Source organism: Psittacula echo, assembly GCF_963264785.1.
Source record: "Psittacula echo genome assembly, chromosome: 5".
Taxonomy (NCBI): domain Eukaryota; kingdom Metazoa; phylum Chordata; class Aves; order Psittaciformes; family Psittacidae; genus Psittacula; species Psittacula echo.
Genome location: NC_137739.1, coordinates 4258482 through 4282431, shown reverse-complemented (window position 1 = coordinate 4282431; position 23950 = coordinate 4258482). Strand labels below are relative to the sequence as shown.

General features: G+C 39.5%; 1 protein-coding gene across 1 annotated transcript in view; it reads left to right on the top strand.

Annotated features, from left to right (window-relative positions):
• SDK1 (sidekick cell adhesion molecule 1) overlaps positions 1 to 23950 on the top strand; it is a gene marked incomplete at both ends in the record, with an annotated part of 410080 nt that overhangs the window by 290264 nt on the left and 95866 nt on the right. Inside the window, 6 exons of the mRNA XM_080619378.1 lie at positions 1595 to 1742; positions 2581 to 2721; positions 6755 to 6936; positions 15039 to 15154; positions 18226 to 18418; positions 21838 to 21936. Coding sequence (XP_080475504.1) covers positions 1595 to 1742; positions 2581 to 2721; positions 6755 to 6936; positions 15039 to 15154; positions 18226 to 18418; positions 21838 to 21936 — 879 coding nt within the window. The remainder of the gene's footprint in view (positions 1 to 1594; positions 1743 to 2580; positions 2722 to 6754; positions 6937 to 15038; positions 15155 to 18225; positions 18419 to 21837; positions 21937 to 23950) is intronic.

Genomic DNA, 23950 nt, shown 5'->3' with positions numbered 1-23950 from the left:
TGTCTGCTCTTCCATTTTCCTCAGGAAGCTGCTTCAGGCAGTGCACTAAGTCAGCCATACCTTAACTTTGACTTACCTTGGTTTGTTACTATGTACTCTGGCTGTAACCACGTGAACAGTTGTTTGTGAAACCTCAGGAGAAGCTTGATAAAATCCAGAGGGAACTATGATGCAAAAACCTCCTAACCAATGCTTTTCTTGACAGCACAGGAGTGCTTCCTCTAAGGTCTTTCTAAAAGAAGTTCAATGCTCAGAATTGCCATCTTGATCTTGCAGCTGCAGTGACTGCTGGTAAATCATCAGCCGATGAGGACAGAACTTGACTGCTGTGCAAATGTCCCTCTCCAACATTCCCAGTATTCTGCTGTGTCAGTTTCCCTGTTAAAAAAGATTTTGTTCTCAGAAACCCATTACTGGAATAAATATGTTTTGAGTAATTCAAAGATGCAGTGTTTATAGCTCCACTGGCAGCAGACCCCAGAAGACTTAAACTTGCTAAGGAATCTGCCAGAAAAGCACTAAATTAGTGGTTTATATCTTGGTGTGAATTTTAGCAGGCTTCCACATTTGGGACATCTCATCTTCATTTTCAGGCAGACGTCTAGGTGACCTGCCAGGAGCTGCAATGCACTTCTGATGAGCAACATGTACAGATATGTTGCCAAAATCTACAGCTAGCTCCTCAGTCATTTCCAGAAGTGTTGGTAATTTTGAGCAGAGAGCATGGAAACAGCTGGTATTATTTAAAATCTGAACAAATCTTTAAATTGGCTGATTCCGTTGCTGTACTGTTGCAACACAGACCAAATGTCACTTCTCCCTGACTCTTTCAGTCATGGCTTCAGGGAGAACGTGTGACATCAGGCTATGAAGAAAAGAAGTCAGGATATTTAATTTTCAACATGTTTCATTTTATGACCTCTTTGAAAACTTGAAAATGTAATTTGGGCATCAGAGGAGCTCAGTATGTCAAGTATGTGAACTGACGAAGAGGGTTTTATAGTGCTGCCAGGGCTGTTTATACCAGGCAATCTTCCTAGGAAACGATTAGACCAAATGCCATATACCATCTCTCAGAAAAGAAAAAACTGCAGACGTGTAGAATTTGCAGCAGAAGCTTTCTCAGGTCTTACAGCAAAGGTCTGATTTGGCAGAGAGAGTCATGCTTCTACACCTGCTTGCAAGCTGGGTAGGAAGATATTCCAAACTGACTGTGAATTTCATTACAGTCCTTCCACCAGAGCCACTCATGGGTGTGGTGGTGTAATGGTCTGCCAAACAGATGGGTTGTGAAATACACAGCCCATCTGTCTTTATCATGCTTGTTTACTCTTTTATTAAAATGCTAATGAATATAGTTTTTATTTATTATGCCATGACATGTGCAGCATCACTTTCCAGTAGACAAATGTGCAATCTGCATAACCGTGTGGGCTGACAGGAAGGTTTCTTCTGCTGAAAAGAAACTTCTTCCCAAAGTTCCTCTGAGGAAAACAAGCACAAAGAGCTCTGAGCAATAAGAGGCATTTTCTCACTTCTGCAGGGCTTTTAACAAGCGCTGTCATCTTTTTTCACATGTAAATTATTCCAACAGATTCTCCCTGGAAGGTTCACCTCTCAAACCTTGACCCAAAGATGACCGGTGTCACTGTGAGCGGACTAACGCCAGCCAGAACCTACCAGTTCAGGGTGTGTGCTGTTAACCAGGTGGGAAAGGGCCAGTACAGCTCTGAGACCAGCAGGTACATTAAAAATAAATATCGAGGTACTGGAGGTACAATAACCTAGAACTACTGGGGGAAAAAAACTGCTCATTGTTTGTGAATGAATGAAGTTACTTGTTGCACAATAACTGGGGAAGGGAGCAGTTAGCGTTACCCAAGCCTCTGGAGAGTGCTCTGCAGCTGCCAGTAATTGGTGATCATGGCAATTAGATGATGCAGGATATCAGCATACCATGGAGAAGGTGCCCTCATACTTCCAGAGTATCAGTTAAGCAGAATCTTTTTGCTCTTGTGCTAAGCCCCAGCAGTTAGCCCAGGAAGGAAGACCGCATTCTCCTAATGTCACTTCTGGAACTTGCCCAGATGTGACATAGAAGGATGGCTTCATCAAATTTAGTTTCAGATGCATCCCTCTTCTTCTGAACCAAAGCTTGCTGAGAGCTTGAATTGCAGAACAGCTGAACTCTAAATGGCTTTTCCAAAATGTAGGAGTTTGATATGAAAAATATTGAAAGAGCTGAAAGAAACAATTTGGAAGGAGTCACAGACACTGGACCTAAGCTCTAACTCATTCAGGCTTGTAATCTTTTTAAAGAGTTGTAGCAGCCTGAGTGATTCAGAGAGAATAAGGTTACCTCAGCTGTCTGTCTTGTTGCTTGCTTAACTGATTTGCTATTATGTTGATTTGTTGTAACTGTTTCATGCATGTCTTCAGCAGTTTGATCAGCGTTATATTTCCTTCTAGTCATCAGACTTTGATAAAAGAAACTGGTTCTCATGGAACGGATACATGAAATAGAAATGTTATCTGTGATTTATTTCAACACCCACCTCAATCACGTTCTTTTGTACTTAGGTTAATGCTACCTGAGGAGCCCCCCAGTGCCCCACCTAAAAACATAGTGGCCAGTGGGCGCACCAATCAGTCTATCATGGTCCAGTGGCAACCTCCTCCCGAGAGTGAACATAACGGAGTTCTTCATGGGTACATCCTAAGGTAAGTAATTTCCTAACCTGGAAAGTTTGGAGATAGATCCATGTGTGCGTGAGGGAATTCAGAATGGTGTGACTTAAGAGTGTATTTGAAACAACTTCTAATTCCATTCTATGAAATTAAAGGTGGGCAACAAAGCTGGTAAAGGGTCTCAAGGGCAAGTCGTGTGAGGGCAGCTGAGAGAACTGGGGTTGTTTAGCCTGGAGGCTCAGTGGAGACCTTATTACTCTCTACTACTGCCTGAACAGAGGTTGTAGTGAGGTGGGCGTCGGTCTCTGCTTTCAAGTAACTAGCAATAGGACAAGAGGAAGCTGCTTCAAGCTGCACTAGGGGAGGTTTAGATTGGATATTAGGAAAAATTTCTTCACCCAAAGTGTTGTCAGGCAATGGAACAGGCTGCCCAGGGCAGTGCAGATGCACCATCCTTGGAGGTGTTTAGAAGATGTGTAGGTGTGGTGCTTGGGGACACAGTGGTGGACTTGACAGTGCTGGGTTAACAGTTGGACTCAGTGATCTTAAAGGTCTTTTCTGACTCAAAGGATTCTGTGATTCTGTAAATACATTCATTATTATTTACGAATGCTGTGACTGCCCTGGTTTATTACAGAAGAAAACACCTCTGTTCAAGTGGCCACATGAGTGTAGGCACTTAAATTCTAGCCTGCCTGTTCTAGAGAGTCAATGAGCTGGGGTCTCTGCTAGCTACTCTGAAAGGACTGCCTAAGTGGACTAGCTCCCTATGGAGACTCTCTACATCCAGATAGCTTTTTTCCATTTTCAGAGTGAAGTGCGGCAAGTACTAAAAGTGTTCACATGGGAGGTTAGTACAGTGCAGCCTATGCACTGGAGATGTATATTTGCTTATTACAATTTCAGCTTCCTGCTAGAAAGGTTAATTAAATTTATCAAAGACACAATAGGGCTCCTTCACAATGGAAGACAAGAACAGAATCAGTAAGCTTCAGTTTTGTGCCAAACAAAATGAAGAGAGAGAATGACAGGTCAGATGCTTCATGGCAGACCTTAATGTGGTTTTGAAAATCAGTCAGGTAAGATTCTTTCAGCCCCTTCTGTATTTATTAATGAGAAACAGATTCCAGCAGATAATTTGGAATCTAGACTACATCCAGTCTTTCTGTTTATACAGCATATATTGTGCTGGAAATGGTGTTGCCATTCTAAGGAACCTTGCAGGGCATTTCCCTTTTGTAATTTTGAGGGACTCAGTTATTCACTCCTGCCCAGTTCAGATACAGCTCACTTGCTCATTTGGCAGCCTACATACCCTGCAGTGCTAGCAGCCAGCTGGGGCCACACCTTTAGTAAAAGAGGCATTATCTAAATTAGGTATTTGTGAGAAACTCCCAAGTATTGCACCGACTGACATGCTTCCAAGTGATGGTTACAGCCTGCTGTGGGCTGGCTGCTAACGTTTTTAATACAGTGTCCTCCACACCTGGTAAAAGATAACTAAATGCTACAGTTAGATGCCAACATCCTGTTCATGCTGTGCTCCTACTTTTGCTGGCATGGATGGAAATGTTTTTGTGATGTTGAGAGTGTTGGTGAACTCCCAGAATAGTCCTGGAAAGTTCAGTCTCTTTGCAGGCAGAGTTGAAAGTCTGTTAACCTCCTTATCACCTGCACAGAGCCTATTATGCTGGTGAGCCACTTGTGCAAGTGCCTGCAGTTTTAAGAGCTGGACTCAGTTTAAAAGCTGTGCCAGTCATTAGTGACAGGCAGGAAGAGGTGCTTCAATTTTTATCTATAGATAGAATCTTGTCATGAGAGTTGGGTACCTATTTGCACAGGGTACAACTGTTGCTTGTACGATTCTTGCATTTAAACTGGTTTGTTTGATGATATGATTAATTCCTTAGCTATTCCCAATGAATGTAACCCAGTCTCAGCATTAAGTTCTTTGAGAAAGCAATCCTATAGCCTCCTACTTCTGATAACCTGTTCTGTTTTCTCCATATAGTGTTTTCAGTGTTTACCTGAAGTATTTTCTACAACATCTACCAGCATAATTGATCCCTATCCTTGCTGTAAAATCTCTTTCCATTTTAATAGAGAGTGATCATATTCATTCTAATCAATCTTTGAACATTTTTGATGTCTACATGCTTTGTCTTGACTACAGAGCAGAGAAACCATTTATTCAACAGGAATTTAAGATTATCATATGAAAGCACAACTGTCCCAAGTAATAAACCAGACTGTTCTTCCTAGTCAAATTGTGTGGTGACAGCAATGTGCACTGAAGAAGTCTTCTTGCGCTGATTTCTGTAGAATTGGGGTATAACAAAATGAAAACCACCGTGCGTCCCAGAGACCCAATCCTCAAGACATGCAAGATACTAAACTGATGGAACACCTGATCTTTAAAAGTGAAGGTGCACTGCACAAGTCATATGGAGTATACATCAAAGCCCATGGTGAGAAAAATCATGAAGACATGACATTTCTGAACTGGCCTCCTTCCTCTGCCCTTTTTCTCGCTGGCAGTATTGCATTTAGAGGACTGCCATGCTAACAGCATAATGGATTAAATCACAGAGCACTCTACACCTTGTCTGGTAGGTGAGAGACAAAACATTGCTGCACAAAGAATTGACTTTGCCAGGAAGCATACACCCTTCCCAGGGGACAGAAAAATGAAAAAGATATTGTGTAAAGTTGAAGAAGAAGAAGGCAGCTCGATAAACTCGGATAAGGACTGATATCTCTTTATTTCCATTTGTACTTCATAAATTGAATCGCACCAGTGTAGCATTACAAACATTAAATATGCCAAAATATGGTCAGGCAAGCAGCTGCTCAGCAGAAAATAGAGGGGTTGTCAGTGATTGGGAACTGATCTCTTTATAATAAGACTTTAGAACAAAATCTGTGGCTGAAATACACAAAGTTGTCTAGTCATAGAAACTACACCGATTTAACTTAGATGAATTTAAAATCAGACTGTAAGATGTCAATGAAATTGTTCAGTGTCAGTAAGCTTTTAGTGGTTACTGTGAAGCAAAAGGTGAGTAAGAGTGCATGAAAGTGCTGTGGTGAATAAAAATACAAATGTTTCCAGATTTGTCTTTCTGATGGAATAGTAATGCCTCGTGCCCCTTGCTTGGCCTCTGTTTTTTCTGGTTTATCTTTTTGTGATTTAGCATGTTGTAAGCACCTAAAGGAAGGAAAACAACAGTATTATCCACATTCACAGATTTGCATGGTTTGTTTTCTATAATTTAGTTCTTCTCCATAGTTTCTTGGCCTGAAGAGACGTATCAAAGGGGCCCTGTTTTCTGCAATGCAGTTTTTACATGGGAAAATATATTCAGTGTTTCAGCTTCCTATGGCTCAGCAGAAAGTTTGGCAGGATGTTTACCACTCACCTGTACAAAGAATTGTACGGGCAGGATGTTTACCTGTACTCACCTGTATTTGGTACAACCCTTCTGGAATTCCAGTGCTTAACCAACCCTTGAGTCTCAACTATATTCCATCCTTATTTTATCTGTGAAGTAAATCCTGGTGGAAGCTAGAGATGACAACACCTGGAAGGAAGCGGAATGAATGGAATGAGTCTCTGGAAGGCCAGAGCCCTCTGAGCTCTTCCTTTTCAGATTTCAGAGGAGAAGGAAAAAAAAACATTTCTCAAGCTGATTTACAGCAGCATCTTGCTAAAAAAATCACATCTGGGCAATTTTTTGTACTAAATCACAGCTTTTACTAGACAAGCTACATTTAAAAAGCTGTAATTTTTCTGCAGCCATAAAATAGGGTAAAATGCCCATTTTGTTCAGCCCTGAGCATGTAATCTCAGTGAGATCAGATTAGCAATACTATAGCAGTCAAACACGATACGGTTTTATCAGGAGTTAGTTTGTTCTTTCTGATTGTTTTTAATTATTCTTTGTATAATTCTGCTGTAGAAGTTTGCGTCTTGCCTCTTGACAAAGGAAGCAATTTTGCTACTCGGGATATTTGCTGTAATTGATACCATCTAATTCACTAGCAAATATTTCTTCCCATATGGTAGGTATCGCCTGGCCGGCCTCCCTGGAGAATACCAGTATAAGAACATCACCAGTGCAGAAATCAACTACTGCTTAGTGAAAGACCTGATCATTTGGACCCAGTATGAGATCCAGGTGGCATCTTACAATGGAGCTGGACTGGGAGCATTCAGCCGACCTGTGACAGAGTACACTTTACAGGGAGGTAAGCAAATTGGACCAATATATCCTTTAGCGTTACAATTTATAACATGCTTTCCTAAGGAGGTGCACCCTCTGATAGTCCTTCTAACAACTTGTAAAATTAATGGTCATTTTGGTCAAATTTGACAGACAGCTTGGGGTAGGAAACACCTACAAATTTCAAATGCCAGAGTAGAGACAAGATAAGACTCTGCTGTTATCTCTGTAGAAGAAGCTGTGAGTGAATTAAAAAATTATCTATTCTGGTTGACCCTCATGATGACACTTGCAGGTCAGAGTTGGCTGCAGCATGAGGAATAAATAGAAATGCTGAAAAGAGCTGGGAATGGATTTATAGGGCCTGTGACAGGCAGGGGCTGAGGTTACTCTGCCAGGAGAGTCAGAGAGAATGTGGCAGGGAATTGGGTTTATCATGATCAAGGTATGCAATATGCAGGAGACAAAAGCTGAGTAAACCAGCTATATTCAGGTAATCATAGAATACCTTGTTTTAGTAATACAGAATAAATTTATAAGGATACTATACAAAGAGAATTAAAGCCTGTGGAGAAAGAGTGGTTTGTAGTATTTCAGGAATGGTGCATACATTTGCAAAGAGGAAGATAATTTTATCTTTAAAGCCCTGATTTTTATGCTACAGCTCCTGCACATCTTTCTGTTAAGTGCTTTAAGAAAAGTATAAATTACATCAACAAAAGGATACGTAATTACTTTTTACAACCAGTGTAAGGCATGTTTACACCTCTAGATTGGTATAAAAATCCATAGGATAATTAAGCACCAAGCCCTTAAAGCTTTCATATATTCCCATAATTACAGGGTTATGCTGGGTGCTGAGCACTGGACAGTACACGGTCTCTACTTTATTGGTCATAAAATAATTAAAGTAGTTTAACAACTTGCAGATTTACAGTACATCAGTTAATTTACAATGAGAGAAGAAGATGTAGTTGTTTGTTAATTGTTACTAGGAGTACATTAGAACAGGATTAGATACAATTTGAGGTGTAGGGAGATATTTAAGAAAAGATTATTCATGTGCAACACTCTTTAACCACAACAATTAAAGAAGGAAGCTGTATTTTGTCTTAGGGCATGTAAAGTCATAGAGGAGTGTAGACACACTCAAACTCCTTCTAGAAGTATTTATAGCAGACCTTGAAATGTTTTTCCTAGTCTTCTCCTTACAGCCAGGATTAATGGTTTTTATCCCACTAAAGACCAGATCTCTGCTGGGAATTGGTTTGCACAGAGAATTTGAATCTCTTTTGTGAATAGGCTTGTAATTCATCACTTTGTTTATTTGCACATTTTAAACTATCATAGCACCTTAACCTTCCATCTATTAAGACTTAGGTTTAGACCTCACACTCTTGTTCTTAAACCTGTCAATTGACTCTAATTTCCCTTGATATTATGGACTGTTATTATCATCCTTTATTTATTGGCTGTCTGTTGTCATTTATAAGGATATAAATCCTCTGTAATAAATTAAGTATAGTCAGTCCTGCATTCATATTAATCAGCAAGAGTGTTTAGACTGCAGGACAACCTGCAATGGCCTGTTTGTCTTTATGTACTTCCTAAATGCTCAATGGTGGATAGACTTAGAAGAAATAATGGATATTTCTTATTTATTTTATATCAATATTTAATAATAGCAGTAATTAACTACTTCACGGGTGCTGCCATCTCCTAATGAATGCCTTGCTGGGTATGAAGCCTTTTTACTTTTAGAGTTGAAAAGGGAGGCTGGTTGGTATCAGTATCATTTGAAACTGGATTAATGCTGTCTGCATATGTAACGTACTGCTGACTGAAACTCTGCTCCTTTATCCTTCTTGTAGTTGGGAAATGACAGGAAAAGCCAGTGACTGTTTCTTGCTCCAGAATGTCCTTCCTAAACCAAGCAGCAGGAGTAAAAAAAAAAAAGCCATGTGTAAAACTGCCTTGTAAATCATATTCTGATTTTAATATGAGTGGAGATAAATGTCAGAGACATACAGTCCCATCCATCCCCCTCTCCTACTACGACTGCTGCTGCCTCTATCCTGACATGCATTAAATGATGTGAGCTGTGCTGGCAAGAACCTGTCTGTCTGCAGATGAAAAATACCTGAAACACCTCATATTAATCAAGTGTGCTGTGCAGCTCAAAGCCTGGGAGGAAATGAGCACTGGGAGCAGATCAGCTCATTGGCAGGAGCAGATCAGCACGTTGGCATCTTTGTCACAGGGAATATTGACTGGCCATATAAGCTGTGGATTTATACCAGAATGTGGTCTATTAATCCCTTATTAGTCCTCTGGCATTGCTTTAGCCATGGATAACTAATCAGCTACTCAAAGCTCTTCAAAAGTCACCAACTTCTAGAATGTGGCTGAACTCAGAAGATGCTGAAAGATTGAAACTTAGAGAGGAACTAGCACATAATATCACTTAGATAAAATGTCAGAAAGACTTATTGGCAAAGCAGTGAACATCCTCACACTAAGGTCAGGCAGGTTGACTGTCGCTAAATCTCGAAAGTCTTTTCAGAGTGATATTAAGCCTAATCCTTTGATGCTCTGTATATACAGATCTTTCTTCATCAGAGGTTTCTCCAGCTGTTCCTTACTTTGATGTTACTTTTCACAGGGATTTGTGCCAGCCTTCTGCATAGGGCAATTTTTACTTATTTAAACAGTGTTGTGCAGGACTTTCCAGTAACATATGAAAACTGAAGTTTTCAAATACCTTTTTATAGAAGAATAGATTTCTGAGAAATATAAGAATCTTTCTGGATGGTGATGATATTGTCTCTGCTCTGTACTATTGGACATGTTTGCCTTTTCCAGCAGGTTGATTTGAGAAAGCAAAAGCTTCCATTCTTTATTTTGGGTCTGTTCCTTTTATCTCACTATCATGAATGCTTCTAAACTTCTCTCTCTTTGAAAAATTCACACTGCTTCTTAGATTTAGGTAAGGCAAGGTTTAAAAGCAGAGACTAAACTTTCCTTAGGCTCTTTGCATTAACACTAGCCCACTTTTGTTTCTACTACAAGTGCTATAGCTTTCTTGTGATGCATATCCCAAAAGCCAGTCTTATGTCCTAAAGTTCATAGGTCTCACCGTTTAGTTCTTATTGTTTTGTTTTCCCTTCTGTGCCTTGCATGGACATTTTGAAAGGATGAGAAAAGGGCCCTTCCTGCATTAAAATGTTCCAGAGTCACCAGACTAGTGAGTCTTTATGGTGTCGAGAGAAAGATTAAAGCAAGATGAGCCAGGTCCAAAGTAGTCTCTTCGTCAGGCAATTGGAGGTGAATCAGAGACGTTTATAAGACTGAGGCAAAAAAAAAACAAAGAAAACCTGGCTGCCTGAAAGCTTCCTACTTTACATAGGAAATAATCTTGAAAAAGGAATCTCTGAATAAGGAGAGTCCTCTGCAACCATTCACTTTTATCTCACTAAAAAGATACTTCCTTTAGTTTTCCCTCACATTATTTTTGGCAAAACCATCTTCCTCATTCACTTCCTTTTGGGAACCTACCAACAGCTGGGGAGCATTCATGGCCATTTTTGGGCCCAGCTGCTCCTGTGCAGAAGCAGGTTGGAAATGTAGTGGCTGGATTTTTTTATCTCTCAGTTTTGTCACTGTTAGGTGTCGTTTGCCATCTGCTGCTTTCTTTTTGTTTGGTTGTTGTTTTGGGCGATTTGGGGGTGGGGTGGAGTTAAATGATTTCACAAAGGGTGTGAAAAGAGCAGTTGTCTCAGTGAGGCCCGTGGCCCCCAGCTTTTAATGAAGAAATAAAATCTTGTCCTTGGGAGAGGCATGCAAGAAAGGAAGAGGGCATTTCCCAGCTTCAGGAAGCAAAACTCATCAGGTAGTGCCAATCCTCATACTACTGAATTTCAAATATGGGCATGTGTAGAATTGCACAGACCATTTTTATTACACACATGCTGCAGTTCATAGCACAGCAGAAGGTGTCAGCCAGGATTGTAGAGGAATAGAATTTGTGGGAGGAATCTCATGCCTCCATGGCAGACTCTCCTTACCGTTCCTACCAGGAATGTGCAGCTTTAGCACTTCCATCCGGTTCATTAAAAGAACAACCAAATCTTCACATAGAGGAAAACCTGTTGTTCCCCGAGCCTGCCTTATTTGAGGTATGGAAGCTGCTACTTCAAAGATCAGGAGTTCTAGAGGAGTAGGAGACTTTTCTTCAAGCCCCTGCTAAAGATCTGTATTTAAGACCAGTTGTCCGTCTGTCAGAATCTCTGCAGGATTTACATGCTATTTGCACACAGCTAGAGACAGAACAATTACATGTACACATGCTTAACCACAATGCCTCCTCTCCATTAGCTCGTCAGCAAAGCCCTTTTAATGACTTTTATCTAGACTGCTTCTATGACCTTTTCTACTTGTAATGCTGTGCATTAACTTGCAGTCCCAGTGGCTGAGCTATTAACAGATTTCCAACCACATGAGCTTTATTGGAAAGAAAGTAACAGTTGGTTTTGTCTGACCAATTTGATCTGCAATTCTGAGATGACTCCCAGATGGATCTCCACTGTGAGACCGTTCAGGAATACTTGCAAACATGATGAAGTACAGGTTTAAAGGCTGAGAATGTAGCTGCTTGAGGCTTACTCTTGGAGCACCTATTTGACATTGGTAGCTTCCATACTGCTTGACAAGAAACTTGCAGGGAGACAATAGATATCTACCACTAAATTAGAAAATCCTTTATGTGGACAGTCACAGTTTCAGTGAGATACTAACCATGATCTTGGAAAAGTATTTGAGTTTTGAAGTGGCCAGGAGGTCAATTCTTATTTAGCTTCTGTCAATACCCAAGGAAGTCTTTAATATCAAGACATAAAAGGAGAGCTTCATACTGGCACTTAGATTTGAGATTATAATGCCAATATTTTACTGATTAAAAATATAAAATATATTATGTCTTCTGCAGTATAATTAAGCTTATGCATATCAGATGGCCATGTTCTTTCCATCTTTTAAATGCATTCATTGAGATGCAGATGTTGATTTTTCAATAAAGATGTCCAAAGAGGAATTGTAGTAGAAATAATGATTCACAACATTCTGAATGTTTTATGCTTTCTGTTCATAATTTTAACTATTTTTCCTTTTGGAGCAGGTACTTTTTGTGCTATGATCATTTGTTCTTGTTTCAGGAAATTAACTCCTAATGAAAGAAATAACTAATGCATTTGGTTATCCACATTTCTGAAACTATTAAACCTGTCCTGGAGTGCTTGTCTGAGCTTTTTTGAGGACTTTAAGGACTGCAAATGAAAACTTGGAGCTTGCTGATGCGATTTTCAGTATTTTGAAATCATAGAAGCACAGCATGGTTTGGGTTGGAAAAGACCTTAAGGTCATCTAGTTCCAATCCTCCTGCCATGGGCAGGGACACCTCACACTAGACCAGGTTCCTCCAAGCCCCGTCCAACCTGGCCTTGAACACTGCCAGAGATGGAGCATTTGCTACTTCTTTAGGCAATCTGTTCAAGTGCCCCACCACTCACTCACAGTAAATAAATTCTTCCTTATATCTAACCTGAATTTCCCTGTTTAGGTTTGAAAATGATAAGTAGAAATGTATCTTAAAGACTCATCAAACCCTTAGAATAAAATCCTTGTGATTTTGAAATCATTGGAAATTTGCTATTCCTTATACAGCATCTGTGGGATCCTCTGCTAAGGAAAATAATGCCCACAGAAATGAAGCAGCAATGTGCATGCTGATTTGTGTTCCAGGAAACCAAAGCCACTGGGAGTGGTTGTACTGTCAACTCTCAGGTCTCCTTGTGTGTGTTATGCTCTGGGAACAGCAGGCTCTTACTACCGCTGCTGAAATTCTACATTTCTTCAAGTGTGGCTGTCACTGAACAGCACATGGCTTTATGTATAGATTTTCTGTACAATAATTACGTTACAAAATCAACCTAGCATCTACAAATAGAGGTGACTTTCTGATAAAAAAAACTAACTTGAAGGCTTTTTTCTTCCACAAGAAGAAAACTCTGGCTGTTAACATTATCTGAATATACAAATACGCAGGAAAGAAAGAATTTTGATGATTGGAAGAAATCTTATTCACATTAACCATGTTAACTGTTAATTATGTGAAGTGCTGCACACAAAACCAAATTGAAACATATATTGTGGCTTTCATAATAAGCAGTTTCATCAAAGGACATGAAGATGACAAAAGTACTTTTTAGTAGGGGACTGTAGCCAAAGCAGCTTGTCATTACTTTAATATTTATGACTGTGTATCAGGATGATTTGGTGAATCTCTTTAAGTACAAAAACTTTATGATGTCTACAGGCCATTAAGATGATGTTACAACCTTCACAAAGCATACAGAGAATTATGATACATGGCAGGAAGTAGGGCCCAGATTCTAATGAAACATTAGAGTAGTATCAGATAAATTCTGCTATTAGAACTCAATAATTATGCACAGTTCATAAATTGTGATATCAGGTTTTAAATTAGGGTCAGAAAATTCTGAATAATGTGTGGTTTTTGAGGTTAAAAATATAGGCAGAGCTAAATTTTCAAGCCATGGTGTAGTCATCAGGGGGGTTTAGTGACAGAGGGCTTGAAAGTGGATGTTCCTGACATTCCAAACTTGACATCTTTAGAGGGAGGGTTACTTCATTTTTCTGTGTTGAGATTTCTAGGTTGTCGATGTCTTTGATAAGTGTACCCTGCCCTAGCTCTGTTGGCTGCAGCCTTACTGTAGCTTGTACACCAGTTAAGAATAGTGACCCTTTTTGTGTCTTTCAAACAAAACAGCTTTTGGTGGAAAAAGGGGCATCTTTATATGTTTGAACCTAATTTCTTCTCCATACAAAGACTCGTCTTCCAAAAATACTTTGAAGCTTTAAAAGTTTGTGACCTGTTTTTGAAAAGTATGGAGCAAACCACTGTTCTCAGTGGGAATTGTGGATACTTTTTAGAATCATAGATCATTGGGTTTTGGTACAAGTTTTCCCTTGGAAGCAGAAGGAACAAAGCTTTTCAGGCTTCAAAACCACTTGTGGATAGTTCCTCTTTTTATGGAATACAAATGCACACGGCTGTCAATAGTAATATTTTTGAAGCATTATTAAACTTATTTTATAGGATTCAAAGTGTATTAGTCCATTTTTATGCTCAAAATAGCAGTTTTCTTCTTAAACTTGCTGTAAGCTTGGTAATTTCAGAAAAATAGACCTGTCTATTAGTATTCTTTCCTCTGAGAACTATAGAAATGAATGACATCCTAAAGCAATAAGTTGAAGAAATTTCCTGGAAGGCATTTAAAGAGACATTATATTAAATGGCAAAATATTTAGGTGTTATTTTTTGTTGTTTGAAGCCTTTATGTTCTGTGGTGGTTTTTTTGTATTGAGAAAACATCTGTCTAATTAAATACTTGGCTTAAAATGTTTATGCAACTTTTAGTAGATTAGAGGATGTATTGGCTCAGAATATATATAATCAATTCAATATACATGAATGAATATCATATCAAGATAAAATGAGAACATCTCCAATTCCCAAGAAAAATCGTTATTGTGTGTGATATGACTGGTCTTAATTCTTTAAGCAGCAGTAAATAACAAACAGATGCTGTTGCTAGATTATAATTCTCAATTAGAACTATAATTGTGCAGACTCCATGTTTCCTTGTCTGATCTGGGGAATTGAGCGGTATTAAGACTCAAGAAATCTCTTTTTGAAGCTGTTCATTCTCTGTGCAGTCATGGATAATTGAAAGAGATGTGTTTACCTATCATTACCTAGCTTCTATGTCAAGTCTCTATGAGAAACTCAGCTGTGGAATAATAGCTGCAGAAATCATTTCACCCCCTCTCCTTGAAAAAATCTCCAATACGGAATGAGAAATTAACCCAATTACTCTTCTTTCCAAGTCACTGCTGGCTACTCTTGCACAGGATGTGCATTCTTCTCTCAAGGTTATTAGTGCTTTATGACTTGCAAGTGACAGTTAGTGGGTTCTGTGTTCATCTTTCTCTTTTGTCCCCTCATCCCTCCTCCACACTGTTTTATTTTCTCTCTCTCTGCTGCCTCAGTGCCTACAGCTCCACCACAGAATGTGCAAGTGGAAGCCGTGAACTCCACAACCATCCAGTTCCTCTGGACCCCTCCACCCCAACAGTTCATCAATGGAATTAACCAAGGATACAAGGTAAATAAAAACAAGATTTCTGTGACTTCAAATAGCATTTGCCTTAACAGTTCTGGTATATAACAATTAGAAGTTGAATCTAATAATCTCTGAATCTCCAAAGTGACTATATATCCTCAGGGGTGTCTTATGGAAGTAGAATGAAGTCAGAAGGGAGCAGTTGTTGCTCCTAACATTTGCAATTTATGTAAGTTCTGAAAAGGGAATATGTCGTAGACTAAAAGTCTTAATACCTTTGTCATTTATCTGGAGAGTTTCCAAAGCCAAAACACAGTTCAATGTCGAACAGGCTGGAAAGTCAACACAGGAAATACATATCGTCCTGCCACTGAAAATCAGCCTTGACATTTCTATTTACTCTAATGCAAAATTCCCATTAGTTTCATTAGAAACCAAGACATCACCCTAAATATTTGTCTTAACTTTCCCACTGTGATGATCTGGGAGATGTGAGAGTGTAAAATGTATTAATCATGCTTGATGACATGGAGTTAGCATGGCAAGTCCCTGTTGATGTGGCAACTGGCAGTATCTATTACAGTACGCAGAGCAGAGAGTGCTTAACAGAGCACTTTTTGGTACTTTGACCAGTGGAGTGTATGCTGAGAAGGTAACTGGAGTGGTTTATTTCTGTCTCTCAGGAAGGACTGTTTAATAGAAACTCCTTCAATGGTTCAGCAGTAGGGGCATAATAAATGAAGGGTTTAAAAACATTCATGGAAAGAACAAAGAGGAATCTTGTGGGAATCACAGAGCAGGGAAAGGGAGGACAGGTATGGTTTAGGAGCAGGGAGGAGGAAGGCTGATTTAGGTGTTAGGTGCAGGAATGTTGAGTGGGCTGAGAAGAATGTTCAGAAGACAAGCTGTGAATTGAGGGATTGTAGGTGGATTTAAGAAGTTTCAGAAGACTTGATCCTTCTCTGAGCATGTCTCAAAGTGATGGAGAAACTGAGAGGGAGACATGCATGGGAGCTTTAGTATTTTTGAGCAGATTTCTTCTCATTAAGTGCTTTCAGACTCCCACAGCTGAAATACTATGTACATGTATAGAATCATAGGATCAACTAGATTGGAAAAGACCTTTAAGAACATGTGTATGTCTGTTTTTCCCAGAGACTGTTTCAGCTTTCAAGACTAGGTGACTGACAGGACTGCAGGAGAGTATCCTGAAACCTCAATACAGAAGTAGTACTTGGCTCCTGTTCAGACTCTGGAGAATAACAGCACTTTTGGGGCTTAGTGGTCTTCAATGCACTATAATTTTCTGGTGCAAGTCCAAGCATTGTGAGCCCAGTCAGATTTGAAAATGTCATATTTCAGATTTTGATTCTTTGTTTTATTCAAACAGGGTTTCAGTCTAAAGATCCCTAGTCGCATTGCATAGCTGCCTCTAATTTATGTTTCTGTTTCTTTAGTAATGGTATAAAATAATTAAAACCATGATTTTATCTGTCAGTGGTCAGTGAAAACTTTTGAAATTATCAAAATTTTCTTTCTTTGGATTTCTTTGCAGTAAATTGCAACAGCTTTATCATTCCTGGTTCTCATAGGGTTGTGAATTGCAGTACGAAGACTGTGAGAGCATCTCTGTCAGTTACTCCTATAGTTTTTTGCATGGTTTATAAATTATTTGTAGTAGTCAAAGCTGGGCCTTTCCTTTTTTTAAGGATGAAACCCATTTTTTCCTTTAACTGACAGAATTGTTCTCCTGTATTTTCTGCACGTTTCCCAAAGAATGTGCAATGAAGTATACTCAAAAAAGAGCAGTTCAGTCCTCCAAAGTTCTAAGTGCCAACTGTAATCCACAAAGCTGATTTAGAAAAGAAAATAAAACTTACTATCCCATCAGCCATTTTCCGTTTTTATCTTTTCTTTGCAATTTATTTGCATTTCAGGAAGTTGTAAAGTGCACCTTTGCAAATATGAAATATCCCTCACTCCTTACAGTCCTCCCACTGCTTTCTGATTATCGGAAACTATAGACATTGGCAAAGCTGTCAACTGTGACTCATTAATTTCAGGCATCTATTCATGTTTATGAGCCTGAAATCAATGCAAGTAGCGAGATTTACACAGACACTGAGTAAGGTCTAGAATTTTAACAGGTCACACCGTAAGGATTTTTGGACCAAATAAAAATTTCATCAGCACTTTCAAGCTTCAGATCCTGGAGCTTGTTCAGGCAATTTCAAAAATTGTTTTAAAATTTCAAAGTCATTTGCCAAAAATGAATTTTTTAAGCCCTCATTTAAGTACCTACACATAAGGTACTCCTCTCTAAAACATATCCATCACCGAGAAGATCAGTGGAGATGAATGAAACCTTGAAGGACTGAGCACATCTGACAAGCATGTTATTTTAAATGCATGAAAATGTCTTCAGAAGTCGAACTTCTGGGACCCAGGTGTTGGAAATTGTAGTAATCATCTTTCCAACCATTTTCTATTCTTTCTGTAGTTCCAGAACCGCTTGAATCATTCACAGTATAGATATCCCGAAACCACCCAACGCTGGAATACTCTTAGCCTGTTAAGCAAGGCTGGTCAATGGCATACTGGGGAGGGAGTAGAGGAGGAGTAGGAGGATGTGTATCCCCCTCCTCCTTCTCCCCCTTATCCTACTAACCTCTCTAACTAGTGGGATCTTAAAGGAACCCCAAAATAAGAGGAAGTATTTATCTCAGAGTAGCACTGAAAGTATTTTTCTTCTTTCAGCTTCTTTTCAGCAGCAGAGCCTGTCTATGCTAGTCAAAGCAGCCCAGAGAAAGCCAAAAGACTTGTGTCATACAAATAATAATTTGCTATAATTTTGGCACTGTTCAGTAGCAGAAATTGAGGATTGCAGTACCTCCATGGTATCTGTATGTCCCCCATCACTAGTATTACACACATCCCTCCAGTTCTCGTAATAACAGTGTTCTATCCATCTGTTCAGCGTCAGAGCTGACAGTAGTTTAACAGCATTGCTTGTTTTTTCACAATCAGATTAAGATGGGTTTGGCAGCCAAGCATGCTTTGATTCCAAATAGACACAACTTCTGATGAGAGCTCATCCATGTTTAAATTTTTAGCTTCTAGCATGGCCAGTGGATACTCCAGAGACTGTGACTATAGTCACCATTGCTCCAGATTTTCATGGTGTTCATAGTGGCTGCATCACCAACCTGAAGAAATACACTACTTACTACACATCGGTTCTGTGTTTCACCACACCTGGTGATGGACCACGCAGCACACCCCAGCTCCTGCGCACCCTTGAAGACAGTGAGTACTCAGCACTTGTGGAGAGTCTCAGTGCTCAGATTTTGTTTGCTTGGATATAAAAGCCAAAATATTTAAGTCTTAAAATTTGACCTCAGGTTCACAATCAGTTTGCAATCTTCTTGTCAAGTTACTTTGCGTAATGACCTCAGCCAGTTGTCCAATTGTGTTTCTTTAGCCAGATTAATGATATTTCATGTTTTTTCATTATGGATTAAATCTGGATGAATTTTTTTTACATTAGATGGAAGCTGAAAGCTTCATGGTCTGGTTCAGCTAACACAGAACATGTCATTTATGTCTGTGAATCCTTATGCTCTTAAATCCATGTTCAGGCACCAAATAAATGTGAAGGGATCTGCTTAGGAACTGAGCACTGGAACTTCCTGTGGAGGTCAGTGATTTCATAGAATGGTTTGGGTTGGAAGGGACGTTAAAAACATCTTAGCTAGTTCCAACCCCCTAACACAGTCAGGGACACCTTCCACTAGACCAGGCTACTCAAAGCTCTATCCAGCCTGTCTTTGAACACTGCCAGGGATAGGGCAGCCACAGGTTTATAATTAATTTTCAATTGTTTTCTTCTGTTAATCAATATACTGAAAATATCTGTATTTATATTATATTGCAATTGTTTGTATAAATGAACCAGAATCATAACAATGCAGTAACTTTCATTCTTCAAAACTGGAGTCAGGATGAAATAAAATGAGCTAGATAGTTCAGCATATAAATGATTACCTGCATCAGGAAATATTTTGGCCTCTGTGGCCCCTTGGAAATGTTTGCTCAAGACATATTTGCAACTAGCAAGTCTAGTGTGCATCTGATGCAGGTAACAACTAAATTGCAGTGGCCTTCACAGCTAACTGTGTCCCCGCAGTGATCTTGGCTCCAGCCAGTGCTTCAGTATCTTCCTGTCATCGTTCATCAGAAACACTGCTGCACATCTGCAGATCCAAAGGAGAATAAAAAAAAGTCCAATAAATCCATGAAGGAATTGTTTTTAGAAATCCTACTTTGTCTTAATAGGCATCTTTTAGGTTAGTCAGTTTTTCTGTAAAGAAAACTCTGATTGTCATTACATTCACAAAAGTAAGGCTCAAAGTACTAACCCAATTTTTCGTGAGATATTCTTGAAAGAACATGAAGAAAATCAAATAATTCCCTATGGATTTTCATTTTGTGGTTAGTCTTCTCCATATGCCAGACCTGTGCCCCAAGAGCAGATTGTAGGCTTAAACCTTTGATTGCTGGAAGATCACAGAGATAGCAGTTTACCTACCAGAAATCCATGTGAACCATGAATATGAACTCATACTTGTTTATCTGTGGTTAAAGCAAAAGTATGGAGAAAAGGTATGATTCTGTGAGAAACATGCACTATATTCCTCTGTGTAGTATTAACTTTTTTTGCCTGTTTTCCTAAGGAAATTAAGCTTTTGACTAGGAGGGTTTGTAAATATATTCAACTGTCTGTCTTGGGTTCATCTGTCTTTCTCCCTCCAACAACTTTTGAAATCTGTGGCTAATTTCAGAGAGTAAAGAAGAATAAGAAACCAAAGATACGAGCTCCTAAGATTTTGTGAAAATGGATCAGCTGGGAAGAGGAAAGAGTCTATTAATATTTCTGAAGGCAAGGCTGCAGAAATGAGCCTTAAAGACTTTGCAGAAAAGTGGGAAAGGAGCACAGCAAAGACTCTGAGAGTATCTCAGAGAGAGGTTGGGATCAAGTGCCATTTTAAACACAAGGAAATTCCATCATGAAACATAAATCAAGAGAAAACTAGACTTGTATTTTATCAGACATTTAAAACGTTTCTTGGTGCATGCAGCTGTATGCTGCAAGGAGCTGCAGCAGTAAAGATGAGCAGTTTTCTTTTTTCCTTTTTAATCCTTCACAATTGTTTTCCTCAGTTTTCTTGGTGACAGAGAAGTTAAGTGCAGGATGGTATAATGCATCTTTGCAGAGAACTTGTTAAGTCTAAGTTGCTTCAGGATTTATGTGGTGGGGAAAAATATTTGAAAGGACTGACATTCGTGTTCTCAGGTGATAATTTCCTGTCTGTATAGCAAAGTTAGGCAATCCTTTAGGAAAAAAACAGTGCAAACAGATCTGTTTGCTGATGAACTGTAGGTCAAATAAAATCTGACGTCCAGTCGGAAGCATTGTGTCCTGGCTTGGAGTAGCCTGCACCTGGTTTTCATTATGACATGAAAGTTGGACTGCAACTGCAGGAGCTAATTGGAGTAAAGCTTTGTGAGTATGAGGTTTGCATGTCTGCAGATACATAGTCCTGAATAGCGCATAATTGCTGCGCTCTTGTTGGGTATTCCCGAGATCAGTACCAGATCAGCACTTCTTTCTGTAATGCTAAGACTACTAGATACTGCAGAATGGATTTGGAAATTTTCCTCACTAGGATTGCAGAATTGCAAATGTGGTTGTAGCTGACCTACTGGCAGGCTTGGGTTTTTTTTTTTTATCATAGCTGGAGGGGAATGAGAAACTGGACTAAATTGAAGAGGAAACAAAATATGAAATTGCAGACGAGAAATTGCCAACTGATGTCAGTGAAGCTGGAGGATACTCGGGCAGGAATCCAATGACAGAAGCACAGTGAATATAAAGTGAACAAAACCTCCTTTTTCCAGTACATCGATTGAAGAGAGAACAGCAGTTGGATCAAAAATCAGTCAGGATGTCTTCCTTGAAGATCAAAATTGAGGCAGGATGGCATATTCTTGACAGTCATTCCATTTTATACTCTTTCATTGCACACTGGGGAGCTGAAATTTTTAAGAGCTCTTGAGCTACATCATAAAAATCCTTTAAAAGTTTCACACACTTGTGTTCATTTTCCAAAAGACAGTTGCCATTACGTTGGACTTTTTAGGGTTGTTTTGAGAGAACCTATCCAAGCAGGGGCTCGGTGACTGTTGTAGCTTTGACCTTGCAGAGGCAAAAGGCTCTTTCCAGATGAGGGGCGTGCTGATGATGTTACTACAGAGCTAAGGCTAGATAGGCTACCACAGAGGCACAAGTAAATGCTGAATGCCATTGCTAAGGGAAAACAGCAAACACAAGCACTTACAGGATTGCCAGCTTGATTGTTCTTACTAGGTTAGCTCAAGAAGACAGGCAGTGAACAAGTTGTGTGCAAGTCTCCTGCTGTCACTCTCTTTAGTTCTCTGCACAGTTAGGATGAAGACTGGATAAAATAATTTATGTGATGATAGCCAGAGTGCTTCTTAATACCTTGTGTTCTTTACTCTTCCCTACAGCTTTCACAGATGTTTCCAGAAGGCTTTCCTTGGCCCTGGCTCAGTGTTTTATTTCTTCAGCCCTAACCTTGCCACATGAATCAGATCAAAAGTAAGTGGGGTTCTACTGTTAACAGATTTTCTTTTCTGATTGCCAGAGCCAGGAGCAGTGGGACATCTGAGTTTTACTGAGATTCTGGACACATCTCTCAAGGTCAGCTGGCAAGAACCAGTGGAGAAAAATGGCATCATTACAGGCAAGTATCAGCTGCTAACTCCTTTCTTTTGTTTAAGTGTGTGTATGGTGGGATGTACCATTGCAGTGAAAAAATGTTTGTGGAATAGAGCTTTTAGGGAGATCTGGCTACTGCAAGCACTGGTTTCCTGCTTCCTCTTTTTGGTAATTGAAATGTCATTTAGGACACATTATAGAAAGTATGGGTCCAATTACTGGTACTTCATGATTGTGGTCACTATTGGCAGTTCTGTATTAGAAATCAGCACCCCATGGAGTTTCTGATCTTGTTAAATCTTCCATGACCTCCACTTGTGTTACTGCATCTCTGAAACTTGGTGAGATAGTGTTTGGTCTTTGCTGCGTGGGTGGGGGATTCCTACATGGAGTTAACAGCTGCAAAAACTGTATTGGCATTGCTAAGATTTGCAATCAAGCCCGAGCCTGAAATCAGTGGAATCCTTCATCTGTGATCAAGTGGTCTGGCTGTGGACTGCGTGACAGAATTTGCATGTCATTACTTAATCTTGTATAAGCCATCACAAGGGTTCAAAGCTCTCTTGTTTCTCTTTGATGAGCTTGCCATTTGACAAGCTATTTATCTACTCTATGCCAGTGTAGATACAACATCAGCAACTTCATTATTTTTCATAAAGAAAGCTATAAGTAGTTGAGGAAAACCCTAGTTCTTATCAACAGAGACAGTATTGTTTTCAGATGGGAAACTTAGAGCTGCACAGGATAGACATTCCATTGAACAAAGGCTTTCAAGGTTTTGAAGTACAGAAAAGCTCCCAATTTGAAATTACTGGAGTTAAAAATCATACTTGGGAAGGGACAAGATCATTTCACATGAATCAAAATATTTTGCTTTGGGAACATGGACATTGAAATGTTTCATTTAAAAATATATATATATAATTTATAAGAACAAAATATGATTCAACGGTTAAAAAAATATCAGACTTTCTGGCTCCTGAACATTAAAATGTTCTGTCAGTCTGATTTCCTGAAGCATTTTAACTTTGACAGGTCTAATTATTTTTGGTAGGACTTGCACTTGTCAGTGTTTTCTCTGTGCGCCTGTAACATGCACCATTTGTATGTGTCTTTTGCTGTCTATAGTGTATGTGGAGTCTTTATGCAGATCACCTTATGCCTATATACCATGGTAACCTCCTTGAAATATTCATTGATTTAAGTGGCTTGAGAACAGAAACTAATGACTTCTGAAAGAAGAGCAGCATTGATTCAGTGAAGGTGTCCAAAGCCTTCAAGCCTGAATGCTTAAATTCAGGTGCCTAAATCCAGCCTAGCTCTCTAAGATGATGCAATACTCATCCTTATTAAGCACAAGTTAGCAGCATTATGCTTAGTGTTCCAGAATTGCTTTGCTAGAAACAAGCTGCTGCCTCCCAGAATGGGTTGAAACCTGGTGGAACACATGGATGGACTGTGTTATATTTGGGGCAAATTGTTTCAGAAAGAATGAATTCAAGAAGCTCTATAGTTCATAAAGAAACACCAGGGTAAAAAAGCCCAGCAAAGTTTTGAAGGAAAAAGAAATATCCTTAAATAGGCAAATTGCATTTAGGATAGAAGAAAAGAACAGCAAAACTGTTCATGCTCTGAGTACCTGAAAGGTTTACAGGTGGCTGCTTGGAGACCTGAGTGCTCTGGGAGGCAATTATTCATCATTTCTGCTCATTGATACCTTTACTGGACATTCTTGTTCCTTGCACCAGAGCCGGGAGGAGGAAGGCTCGAAGGTTGGTGCCCGGCAGCTGCCTGCGCTGGGAAATTGCCCATTACTCTGGCTATAAATTTCAGTATCTTCCTCATTCTCTCGGTAAACATTGATTTATGAGGATCTGGATGTAGACGGACAGTTTGTGATTGGATGTACTGCTCTCTTGTAGAGAATTTACTCCAGATCAACAGAAAATTATTTCTGAAACTCCCCTGGTCATTAGTTTCTGTTAGGCAGCATCTTGTGGCGGGGGTGGAGTGCCAAAGCATACGGGAAGGCTCTGTGG